Here is a 13,025-nt window from a genome sequence, read left to right on the forward strand (position 1 = left end):
ATCAGTCAACTTTGTTTGCCTTTTAAAGAGGCATACATGTTAAGTTTTCTTGGCTGGCGGGTTTAACAACGGAAATGTAATAAAAAGCAGAGCTCAATGTGTGAATGAAACTTATCTCAGGCGGAGCTGTGCACAGTTCACTGATCTTTGGTACAGAATCCAGAGGGTGCCCACTCACCCCCCCCCCCCCCCCCCACAGAGCACCCGCATCGAATGTTCTCAACCGATAATCACCAGTAGGTTACTTATCAAGACTATCTTATCGACCTACTGCATGTAGTCTGGGAGACTACTGGCTGTGATTAGGAAACACAGAAGTGACTGCGCTGCTCCGTGCTTGCGCTTAGGTTTGTCGTTCTCAGTAGGCTCCCAGCATGAGCAGTAGATCGATAAGATCGTCTTGATAAGTAACCTACTGGTGATTATCTGTTTATTTTCACTCGAAACCGCTACACAGAGGCAGTTTCAAGCTGTCTTGCTTCTATTTGCTGGTTTCTTGGTGGTCAGGGTGTGACTCTTGCGAGGCTTGGCTTTCACTTTGAGCATTTTGGTGTGATGAGGGCCATTGAGATGTGCTGGCTTAGGCTTTGTGGACTTGGGCGCCTTGGGGATCTTTGGGGCAGGCAGGACGGGGGCGGAGGGGAGACTCTCACCCCCAGGGCAGGCCTTGAAGATGTGGACATCCTTGACCCTGCGACCCCGGAGCTCAGGAGGGTTGGCACAGGTGGCGCGCACCTTCAGGTTGACTTTCTCTATCCACCTGGAATAAAACATACCAAGTTACATTGTTCCAACAATACGAATACTTTATTGAAACAGGAAAGGCCACCAGAGGGCACAAATTGGAAAGGAGAGGAAAATGGGGGGGGAAACTAGTGCAATAATACAAAATACTTGCCATCCCTATTTTGTGTGTGTGTCATTGTCAAAGATCTTTACCAAAGTGTGATCTGCAAGCTCACATGTCATGTTCGCTTGCAGATTGGCAATAATTGTTTTTTGATGTTCACAATATCATCACTATTGGGGGTCCTTGGTGTGTAGTCTTCTGCAAATAGAATGTGTACTATGTCTGTTTTAAGGCTGCAAAATTATGACCAGAGAACCCGCCCACTCATCTGCTCCAAAAGTTTATTATTGAGACGTTTTGAGCCAAGGCTCTTCATCTGGTCAAAAAGACCAGATGAAGAGCCTTGGCTCGAAACGTCAATAATTCTCTTCTCTTTTTCTGATGTCACTTTTGAACCCAGCAGCACCTCCATTAAGTGATATGCGTATCTTACTAGTTTCTGCAAAATTATGACCGACATAAATATCGTGATTATCAATCAGAATTATTAGTTTGATTTCGGGGGAAATATCTAGCATCTTGAGTATTTTATATCACCACCTGAAGGAAATTCAATTGTTTCAGTAGTATATCCTCCTACACTCATACATGTGTCTTACATGCGTAGTGGCAGCAGGGGGCAGTCACAAAGCAGGGGGTTTTCAGCCAGGTTGATGACCTCCAGAGAGGTCAGGGGGTGTAGATCTGGTATCTCCTCTAGCTGGTTCCCTTCGAGGAAGAGACTCCTCAGACTGGGACCCAGCCCTGCCAGGGCATCCTTAGACATCTGAGGTGGCAGAGGGGAAATGGTACAGCATGCTACAGGAATGATGTTTGTAGGCCATTGCAGAAATGACCTTTGCCGCTGTTAACCACAGACCTTACTTGCTATTCTGCATACAACAAAACCCCTATGGGTTAAAAAAGAATCGGCGACCTGGTGAAGGACCTCATTGTACGGACTACGTCACGTGAAGCTTGGCCAATCAAATCAGATGTTACCTTTGTGAAGCAAGCCACCCACCCACATGGCATTTATTTTTGAGGGGCACTAGCCCCTCCTATATACAGGTTTAATGTTTGTTTTTCCTTAAACAAACATTAAAAACGCCATTGACATGGACAGAGTTTAATGTTTGTTTTGTCTGATAATTACGTCATAAAAGATGTATATATAGCGCCCCCTGCATATGCAGGGCAGGCAGATGAAGTCTGGCTAAGGCTAAGGCTGATTAGCAGCCTAGGTGCCCGGACGTCTACGGCTCTACGCCAGCCTCCTGCATTTCAAGAGGTTGCAGTTGCCGTACATTTCTTTACATTTAGTTCAAAGTCTTTACATTCTTCCAAACTAAATAAGCTTAGCTTATTTATTTTTTGATTAATAAGTCACGTAAATTGATCCTTTCTCCTGGGTTTATTCATTATCTTGTGAACAGCATTCCCTCTCTCAAGCAGTTTTTCAATGGGCTAAACATGCCAGACACCAGTATGGTCCTGCCAGAAACTGTGTTGAATCTTGACACTATTTGAGAAGCACATCCAAACATGGTCCCCTCACCTTCTCCAACCCCATGTTGTTCAGATACAGCTCCTTCAGTGATCCAGCTAATGGCAGGAAAGCATTGGCGGGCACCCATCGGATGGGGTTCCCCGACAGCCTCAGGTCCCCAAGGTTCCCTGCTTTACCCAGAGCCTCCGTTGGCAGCTCTTTCAGCTTGTTCCCTCCCAGGTGGAGTGTGTCGAGGTCGGTGGCCTGGTCCAAAGCCCTGTGGGCCACCGCGCTGATAGCATTACCGGTGAGGTAGAGGCCCCTGAGACCCTCCGCCCCAGCCAGGGTCCCGGCCTCCAGCCTGGTAATGGCGTTGTTCTCCAGGTGGATGGCTAGCAGGCCGGGTAGCAGGTTGAAGGCTCCCTTAGGGAAGCTGGTGAAGCGATTCTTCTCCAGGTGGAGGTAGGTCAGCTGGGGGAGACCTGGGGATTGTGTTTGTGTGTGTGTGTGTGTGTGTGTTTGTGAGATTCAGTTTGACAAAGGCCTAAATGTAGCTCCTCTCATCTGAGAATTTCATCTTTGTATGTACATATCTATATCTATGAATCACTAAGTAAATATTGATCTAGCCTATCCATTTGTTAGATGGATGAATTGTATGAAGTACCTTTGAAGGCATCAGGGCTGAGGGAGGTGAGGTCATTCTCTGATAGATACAGGTAGACCAGCCCCTTCATGCCGCTGAAGGCTCCGCCTTCCACCTCCACGATCTTGCAACGCTGTAGATGGAGCGACACCACCTGCGTGAGGCCAGGGAAGTTGTTGCTGGACAGATAGTGGAAGTTGTTGCTGCGCAGATCCAGGAGTCGCGTGCTGGGAGAGAAGCCACGCGGCACCTTCGTGTGGCCACGGTTTTCGCAGGACGAATGGTGTGTCTCACCCTGGGGGAAGAGGCAGATAAGGAGCAGAGAGAGAGAGAGAGATCATTTATATCAAAGCCAATTTTATACCAAATATTATTTATATATTGTGACATTCGTGCAGGAACTGTAGGATAACCAATTAACTTCTGTATCGTTACTATACATTTAACAAAGTTGTATTTCTTCAGCACTTACCTCACAGGCACAGTTGGCGGGACACTTGACCTTGTTTTCGGGCTCTCTAGTAGGCGGGGGCGTGTTCCTGGTGGCCTCTTCAAACTCTGCCTTCAACATGGCCTCGTGGCTCTGGCAGCGCAGGTCTCCAGGGTAGAGGGACTCTATGCTTTCTCCGGACAAATGGCCCGGTCCTCCGCAGGCCCCGATCAGCTTCACCTTACCAGCGATAGCCCACTCCCTGTGGGTGGGACGGTGGGTAGAGGAAGAAAATCAAATCGTGTAGATCTTGGGATGCGCATGGGAATGGTGTGGCATCCAAATCTGGGCACGGTTTCAGCCCCGATCAGATATCCATTGACTTCCATTATATAGTTGTGTAAAAATTTAAAACAATATATAAAATACTTCTGTGTACTACTAGCAGTGTGCACAAAGAAATTGGCACTGATCGGTCCAGATTTTGAGAGTATCTCCACATATCCAGACAGAAAACTAGAGCCACACTGTAAAAAGACACAACAAATGCCTTAATTTGTCAGTATCACTGAATGGTTTGATGAATGACACTTTGTATAAAGTTTTTATACAACAGAACTCGGATCAAAACACACAAACAAACCACTTTGACGCTTTGTGAACATGTATATGATCGATTTGCACAATTTTTTGTGAATATTTTAATATTTTCAGAAAACACGCCCCAAAATACGGACAGCAGGTTTAAGAACTGAATTGGTCTCGTTAGTGACCCATGCCAACGGGTGTCAGAACACCACCTGAGGGGGCGCATGTAGCAGTTGCAGTAGATGGGGTTGCCCGCCAGGTTGAGGCGCGTCAGCTTGGGTGATCCGGCGGAGAACGGCTGAACAACACGCAGCTGGTTGTGGCTGATATCCAGGTGGGTGAGGCTGGGAGACATGGCTACGGCCGTGCTGTCCAGGTCCTGGAGGGACATGTGGTCCATTAGGAGATGAGTGAGCTTGGCCATGGACACCACCTCCTCCCCCAGGTAGGTCATAGGGTTGTAGCTCATCTCCAGGCGGGTGACCTCTGGCAGTCTGGATGACACGAGAGGAAGGAGGAGAGCTGAGGTCGGTTCTAAAAAAAAGTGTCTTCTAAATCCAAACGGTTTTCTGTAACTATGTTTCTATATCAGTGGTTCTCAAACTTTCATGTCAAGGACCCCCAGAATTATATGTAATTGGCCACCGACCCCCATCTGAAAATATGTTGTTCCAGGGACCCCCCAAAAGCAAAGATATGAGTTAAAGGGGCATACCACTCATTTTCACCATTAATATACCTTTGAGTTGTTGTGAGGAAATAATAATAAAAAAGTCCCCCCATTCTGTGTTTCCTAGAACTGTAGGTCTCAAAAAAAAATTAACATGGTGAATCACATCTTGATGACATCATCAAGATGTGATTCACCATGTAAATCTCACCTGTGTGAAGTGAGGGGCACTCTTATCATCATACATCATCGTAGATCATCTCATTCCGTCCAATCACAATTTGCTTTTGTCTTCAATGTTTGCGTTTACACAAACTCAAAACTGGCCGTTCATTGTCAATGGGATTCAATGTTTGTGTTTGCACAAACACTCAAAACTGGCCATTCATTGTCAACACACTCAAAACTATTGCCCCTCAAAAAACCACAAGAGTCAAATAACTTATACTCCAGTACCATGTATAAGGCCTTATTTATGAACTTAACTTGACTTGACTCAACAGCCCAGGCTTGACCGCACAGCAGCATACCTGGTCATGGTCTCTGTAGGGAAGAACTGCAGCTCATTGTGGTCCAGACTTAGTCTGGTCAGTGTGAAGAGACCAGCGAAGGCCTCTATGTCCAGGTAGTTCAGAGAGTTGTGGCTAAGACGCAGCCACTTGATGTTCTGCATACCCTGGAAAAGTATTTTGCAATAAATGTCATATTATTATTTGTAAATATTATCAGAATCAGAATCTTTAAAACAACATTTTACAAGTAAAAAAAGTGTCACAGTTCCCATCGTGTTATTTTTCCAAGAAAACAAAGAAAGAGATCAAGGTTCCACACACAAACAGCACACTCGTAGGGTCTCTCTAGCAACTGCTGTGTACTGTGCAATATTAGTGATGACCTGACGAAGATGTAACTTACACATCGAAACGTTGTCACTTTTTATTTGCACCCTGTTATAATAAACCAAGGGCCTAAATCGTCTGAGCTGCTCCAGTGCCTTCTTGTTCGCATGTTATCTGTCCTGCTTCTGAGATGCACCAGACTGGCCTGCTATAGGCTAGAGGCGCGGTTGGAACTCCCTTCTACATATATATTGGTGACTCTGTCTCTATCTTTCTAGTATATGCATGAACTGCGTTCACGCTATACATTTGTGCTTGTAGTAGGTGTATGTGTGAGTGTGAGAATACCTGGAAGGCCATGTTGGGTATATAAACCAGCCGGTTGTGTGTGAGGGAAAGCAGGTTGAGAGAGCCCAGCTGAGCGAAAGCTCCAGTCTTGATCTCCTCCACGCGGTTTCGATCGATCATCAGCTGCTTCAGGGCCGACAGGCCGTCAAACGATTCCTGCACACCACAGAAACAAAGAGTTATTATGATTAGTTTAGTGGCTTGAATCCCACTCAGTCAGTGCCATCAGCATGCCTCCCACCACCACGTGTAGCTCCTGTCACTCTCCACTGTTTAGGATATAATTTAGGTATCGCAAAGCGAAGACAATTTCCAGAACAGCATCTTGTAGGAATAATATTCTTTATAAATGAACTCATCAATGATATAATAAAATTGTATAGTGAAGATGAGAGAAAGAGAGATGGAGCAGGTCTCACCAATGAGGTGCTCAGAGAGAGAGAGAGAGTTTGTATTGATCCAACCTGGTAGAGAATCTCTATGTTGTTGTTGGCCAGGTTGAGAAAGACCAGGCGTCCCAGGCTGCGGAAGGCTCCTTCCTTCACGGTGCGTATGTTGCAGCGTTGCAAGGTCAGGTGAGTCAGGTAGGGGGTGTGTTTAAATGCCCCCGTGGGAAGCTCCAGGATGTCATTGCCCCTCAGGTCCAGCTTTACAGTGATCTGTTAGCAACAGACACATTAGTATATTGGTTAAATAAAACCATAAGTGCTCCTATAGTCTAGGCCCAAAAGATTGTGATCTACCAGTAGATCACTAAGGTTGTGCAGGTAGACCACATGGGATGGCCTAAAAAATGTGTAATTTAATTACATTTAAACTTGATTGACTTCAAAAGGAGCCTGCGGCGTCTCAAACCCACAATGAAATAGGCCTACTTGCTTTTCAAGAGGGTTGCACACAAATGTGAGTAGTATTACTGTTGAGTAATTATACAAAACCCTACAAATTCCATTTCCTTTTTGGTGAGTCGATCTTGTTGACCTGGTCATTTTGAAAGTCAAAAAAGTGTGGCCACCCCTGGTCTAGGCCAAATCCTGACAGAACAACTCCTTGATTCTAATCTACACTATGCTCTCTCCATAACTAGGGAAAAGTGGGAATCGACTGTCCACACAGTAAAATCCTGAGTGTTAATTTAACCCAGATAAAAAATAAAATAAGGAGAAAGTAGATGTCCATTTAGCTGCTGGAAGATTTTAAACAGAGTATTACTTTGTACAATTGGATTGTACCACCCACCCCTTTTCCCCCTCACTGTATGTTTCTATTCTCTTTTTACCTCCTTTATGATGAATTCCTGTTCTGTTCTTTGACTATATAGAAGTGTCTATTTGTATGTCTCTAAATGTTTTGATGAATTGATCAAGGAAGGTGGACCCTCTTGTAAACAAGTGTAATGCTTAATTGGGTCGTCCACTCACAGTTAACAGTCTTTGTATTGAGTTTGTGCTTGAAATGTAGTAGCCTACTGTAATTCTGCAAACTGTTAATAAATATTTCAATCAATCAAAAAGTCTAAGAAAACAAATGACCACATATTTGAAGTTAATTATCTTGTGAAAAAGGTTCATATGAAACATAACCTCATCTATTGTTGGAGGAACTTCGGTCAGGTTTTTGTTGACGCAGGTGACCGTGAGCTGGATCGGGTCGCAGACGCACTGCTTGGGGCACTTGGCCAGATACGCTCCGGGCACGAAGAAGAGCAGAGCCAGTAGCGGCCAGTAGAGGGCGTCGAGAGAGACCTTGGAATACATCTGAGAGAAGAACCCATTCACAAATCAACGAGTCACTCTCCATCTTATGTCTTAACTCTTCCCCATTTAATGTGTAGCATATAGCCTATACTACAGCAGCACTGTAAAGGTGCCTGCCACTGTGTATAGGCTAAATTTTAATTTATGCTCCTGCTAGTCGATACAAAAATAAATCTCAATACAAATCCCAGATTTTGTTACGGGTTGTGATTTTGGCAAGATCAATGGAATGCGTTATGTCCACATTCGTTAGAGGCTAGTAGTCAGAGTCTGATAATTATAACACCACACCGAGACGGAAGCTTGAAAAGCTTCATGCAGTTCCACACTGCTTCAAAATGCATGCATTAAAAAAATAAAATAAAAAAGAGATAGACGTGATATATGGGCCGAGGGAGAAGACTAAAGTTAACTCTTCTTTACTTTAAAGACAAGCTAATCTAAAATGGTTTATATTCACGTGCATGCATGGTGCCCCTGTGCACAGACAGCACTGCAGTCAACTTAGGCTAGTATATAAATACCCCAGATAAAAGATCCCAGATGAAAAGTCGAATCGATCCAATTCAACCCTTTTCAAGATAAAACTCAACAAATGCTCATATTTCTAAATCGGTTTCTGCTATTAAAGCGTTATTTGTTTATTTGGTATCTCGGACGACTGAGCGCAGAGAGAGGAAATGTTAGTATGTTTTTGTTTATATTATACGAAAGAAAGAGGCAAAGAAACTGGAGACGGTGGAATTTCCTATAGGGCAAAGCCCGCGTGTCAGTGTCCCTCGGGGACCAACAGTTAGACCGCAGTGGAGCTGGCACGCTGTGCGCGCACAAAGACGCACAGTGTATTCGTGTCGGGCACCATCCGGAGTAGCGACTCATGGAGTGTCCTGTAAATAAACCCCAGGAATGGTAAGTGACTTAAGGCTACTTTACCTCGCAATGGCTGTAACCATATACCTGCCGTAATTCGCATTACATTCTGATTACATTAAACGTTGACATTGCCGAATGCAAATGCGGTGCGTAAAATAGATATAGCATAGAAACGGTCGCGTTTTTGTGTAAGGACTGGAGTCGACCACGATGGAAATAAGTCATCTAACACATGCACCTTTATTGTGTGTATATCCTCTTATTGTTTTAAATGTATGCTGTTAATAGCCTAGCCTATAGAGGCCTATACTTTTCAAAGAAACTAAAATTATTTGCGCACTTTTGATTTTCACGTTCCCCTAAAATGTATAACATATACATATCCAGTTTTCTGTCAATTCGGTTACATGCATATAACCGTCAACTTCTAGATTTAGGTCTACTAGTAGGCTACACAAAGAAGGCCTACTGCTACATTCTAATTTACGCGTTGAAGCACTCACTTTGCACCGGTCTCGGTTGTTCTGTCCTCCGGCTGTTTGCTACTTGTCCGTAGATTCTCTCACGGTCTCTGCCTCTCCGACGCTCTTCCCCTGGTTGTCCCCCATCTAAAACAAACTCAGCTTATCCCTTTCATTCAGTCTGCCCGACCCCCCGTCTTTCTCTTCACTTCTGCTGAGTTCCAAGAGCGCGCGTTATTAAAACAATGACCTGGGCCGAGTCATGACATAAAATGCCTGCATCTAAACCTCCATAACATTAAACATCGTTGATTAATCAACCACCACTGCACCAGTGTTGGAAAGTAACTAAAGTAACATTACTTTCAGAAATATAATATAACTTTTTTCCAGACGCCTACTACTTTCACAATTTGATTAATAATATTACATTTGATTTACTATTTTCACGTCTAGATGCAGACTCCAGAGCCGATACAGAAACGGGCAGTCATAGAAATGTGTTATCCTTATGTTCACTGTGCATTAGATTGCATTGAAATGCACTGGCAGGCAGGCACATTTTGGCCTCATTATGGCCTTGGCCTTATTGGCCTAGCTCTAGCTGCACTTTGTTTGGAGCTAACTGCTTTAATAAAAGGAAGTTGTTCAAAGATTATGTTTCATTATCAGTTTGAGCCCAGGTAGTAAAGCCCAGTAAAAGTCTTAGTGTTCGTTTAATTCAAATGAGTGTATATAGGCAATAGGCTATAACCAAATGGACCTATATCATGTCATGTGTAGCCTATACAGTATACACTTTTCAGAGTTAAATAAATAATGAGGATTTTACAATGTATAGGCTGCTGAAAAGGGGGAAATAAATTCAAAGTAAGACTTTTGGGCACAAAAGATGCAATACTGGGGGTGAGAAAACAAAGTAATAAGGAAAGTATAAATAAGTTACAGTAAAGTAATATTACTTTTTTAAAGTATAACTAGTAATAGGTAGGCTAATATATTACCGTTTTAGATTACTTTTCCAACACTGTCTTAAACCACTGATTTGAAGAAACAGCATTTTTATGATTAGTAGCCAATATGCACTCACACAGGCGTCAATGACATACGAAGAAAAATGAATGGCTACTGTATTTTGGGGGCGAGCGTTTTTGTATTCTTTGTTAATAAGTGTTATGTATGGATATAAATACAATCCATCCAATGTTATTAATTCATAGACGTATAGACTAGATTAAATATTCAGATTTCAAAGTATATTCCTTTTCCTATTTTCCCTATATTCTAAAACATATGAACAATATGAGAGATGGCTGGCATTGGTTGGGGCTGTGGTTCTTGAGGGCCCAAACTATACTGAATGGTTTTCATTATAACTATTAACTATCATTATACTGCTAATGGACATTTATATCTGAGACACCATGCAGGTGGATGTCATTGCGGAGCAGCATAGCTGAATGGTGAGAGCCTCAGTTGTCGGATTCCTTGGCCAGTGAATGTGTCGAATATGACGTGGGTCAAAGTGTCCTTGAGCAAGACACCTAAACCCTAACTGCTCCACACCCTAAACGGGCAGTGATCAGCTGGGTTAAGCTGAGACCTAATTTCCCTCGCCGGAGCAAGTATAGGTCAATATTGTTATTTAACCAGTTATGGAATTAGTTTCATTCCAAAACATTCAATCTCACATTTTGATAAATAATGTCTACCTTATTTATCAGTCTTGTCTTCTGAACTGTAATTTTAACAAAAATGTCCTTTCTAATGTGTTTATTTTGCCACCTTGATGTCTTAATGCTTTAATTGTTGTGTGAAGCAATTTGAAATGCCTTGTGTTAAAAATGACTTGACTCATTATAAAAATCCATTTTGTTCTGGGAAGGAATAATTTACCCATTTGCTGTTGCATACAAAAACATACACATTTTGTATTGGCCCTTTGGCCATGGGCACTGCAGTGTAATGACTGTGTATAGTGCAGGACAATGCGCACACATACTGTACATTCAGGTCCATACCGGTAGGAGGGAATGCTCATGCATGCAACTCATTCCTGCTCACAGTCTGATGCACTGAGCGTTCTGACCCAGCTGAACCCTGCCCAATGACCAACAATAATATGGGTTTGATTTGACTGACAGGCCCGCAAAAATGCATCCTCTTTCCCCATCTTGAAAATGTTACATTGACCTCACTAGTAGACATATACAACTTTGCGAAGTCCATCATTAAATGGAATGCTTCTCTAGTCTAGCCTGAAATGCAAAGCAAATACAGTGCTTTATTTCAAAATCAAACTGCAACCAATTAAAAAAAGTCTTCTAAATGCTTTTAGTTATCGTTTATGAATAATATGAAGACAAAGTTATCCTCGTGTTGGCAATGACTATTGTTAGACACTTTTTCTTCCAAAATATGTTTATTGGAATTTTTAACAAACAAACATTCTCCATGGGGAGTCGAATACAGTCACTTCACAAAAAATAAAACAAAAAAAGCATGTCATCAGAAAATAAAGAACTGCAACATAAATCAGTGCCCCCCCCCAAAAAAAAACAGTCCTCTATCTATACATTACAATAAATGTACACGCCCCCAAATAGCCTGCCTTCTATCGCAATGATTCACAAGCATAGCTAGCCCTGTATGTCAAACTTTTTATATATATTTTCCCGTTTTGTACAAAAATATAAATATTTAAAAGCAGAGAATCCAGGTTTCTTTAATGTGCCTTTAAATGAGCGTCAATCCGCTGCTTATGTCCCCCATCCCTTTTTCAAGTGTAAAGGGCTGTTTACACCAAGCATTCTAATTATAATAATAACAAGGGATGTGCGGCGCCGATGTGAATTTTTTGGCCAATACCAAGAACCGATAATATCAACATTGATGTTATGGCCTATAACCGATATTATCTATATAAAAACAAGTTCAAATTGTGTCCTTTCTGAAAAACACATGTAAACACTGAATTTGAAAAAGCAATGCCTCTTTATTCCAAAAGTGATGCAATATAAGATGAAAACAATGGCTACGTTTACATGAAGGGTGATCATTCCGAATAAATACTTCCGAATAAAATACATCCGATGTAATGTTTTTTGCCACGAGTTTACATGGGAAATGGTCATTCCGAATGAGTGTTTATATGGAGAAGTGATAGAAGACATGATACATGTTAATTCACGTGAAACTACGCCATCTGTTGGAAACATAAAATATAGGCAGTTCATTCATTGTGACTTTCAGACGAAAGACGACACTTTGAAATCCCATAATTTCATTCCGCAGTAGTTTTGAGGCTGCTGCTTGGATAAGGACGGACATACTATGTTTACCGTCTTTTTATGTGTAGCCTACTTTATTATCTACAGCACGGCCAGGGCACGCAACACACTGATTATTATTGTATCGGGTCGCTCGTTATTTTTGAGAGAGAGAGAGAGAGAGAGAGAGAGAGTGTGAGAGAGAGACCGTTGAACACACACACACACACACACAAAATGCACGAAATAACGCGCTCTATGTGCAAACTCCTCGGCGCGCCTTGGATATGAGGCTTATGAGCGCCTTGGAGTTGGAGCGCAATGGAAATGAGCATGCTCAGAAAGACCAGAATTAATTTACATCCGAAGCAGTGTATACATGAGTCCAATTTTCTTTCAATCGCATTGAACATCGGAGTAATCCGGCCAGTGACATCGGAATGGTTTTTAGATCGCATCGAGCGTTTTCATTCGGATGTAAGTTTTTGTAGGTGTTTACATAACAACGTTTAATAGGATTGAACTTCTATTCGGAATGAAAAGGGGATTTAACTGCTCATGTAAACGTAGCCAATGTATGAGTTTTACAAACTTTGGCCCATATCCAAACAAATCGAGAGAGAAGCCGATAAACACAGATCTGAGGAAGCACACCAGCAATACTGGTGTGTAGATTTTGTATTCTTAATCGGAATTTAAACAATTTACTGTAAACATACTATTTTATTTTTAAATATTCCAACTTCACTTTGTCTTAGTTATATTTTTGGTGTGGCTTCCACTTCAGTTAGAAGGATATTTAAAACTTTATATCCACTTTTCATCC

The 13,025-nt window shown here is 42.3% G+C and overlaps 1 protein-coding gene across 1 annotated transcript; it reads right to left on the reverse strand.

Moving 5' to 3' along the window:
- Window positions 1-41: 41 nt before the first annotated feature.
- On the reverse strand, window positions 42-9,093 carry chadlb (chondroadherin-like b). The gene is made up of 11 exons (XM_083787146.1): window positions 8,973-9,093; window positions 7,423-7,596; window positions 6,304-6,498; window positions 5,840-5,995; window positions 5,183-5,328; window positions 4,195-4,476; window positions 3,437-3,656; window positions 2,986-3,259; window positions 2,388-2,800; window positions 1,450-1,616; window positions 42-760 (listed from the first exon to the last, which is right to left on the reverse strand). The coding sequence occupies exons 2-11, from the start codon at window positions 7,594-7,596 to the stop codon at window positions 466-468; spliced, it is 2,322 nt and encodes a 773-aa protein (XP_083643272.1). The 5' UTR covers window positions 8,973-9,093; the 3' UTR covers window positions 42-465.
- Between the last annotated feature and the right edge of the window lie 3,932 nt (window positions 9,094-13,025).

This window comes from Protomyctophum parallelum (assembly GCF_964188405.1).
Source record: "Protomyctophum parallelum genome assembly, chromosome: 17".
In the NCBI taxonomy this organism is placed as follows: Eukaryota; Metazoa; Chordata; class Actinopteri; order Myctophiformes; family Myctophidae; genus Protomyctophum; species Protomyctophum parallelum.

Excerpts from the sequence above, each read along its gene's own strand:
- chadlb (XM_083787146.1), bottom strand. The coding sequence starts at position 7,596 with ATGTATTCCAAGGTCTCTCTCGACGCCCTCTACTGGCCGCTACTGGCT. Across the intron at positions 6,499-7,422 it reads TTCCTCCAACAATAGATGAG|ATCACTGTAAAGCTGGACCT; the intron begins GTTATGTTTCAT and ends TGTTGCTAACAG. Across the intron at positions 761-1,449 it reads CCCCTGCTGCCACTACGCAT|GTGGATAGAGAAAGTCAACC; the intron begins GTAAGACACATG and ends GTTTTATTCCAG.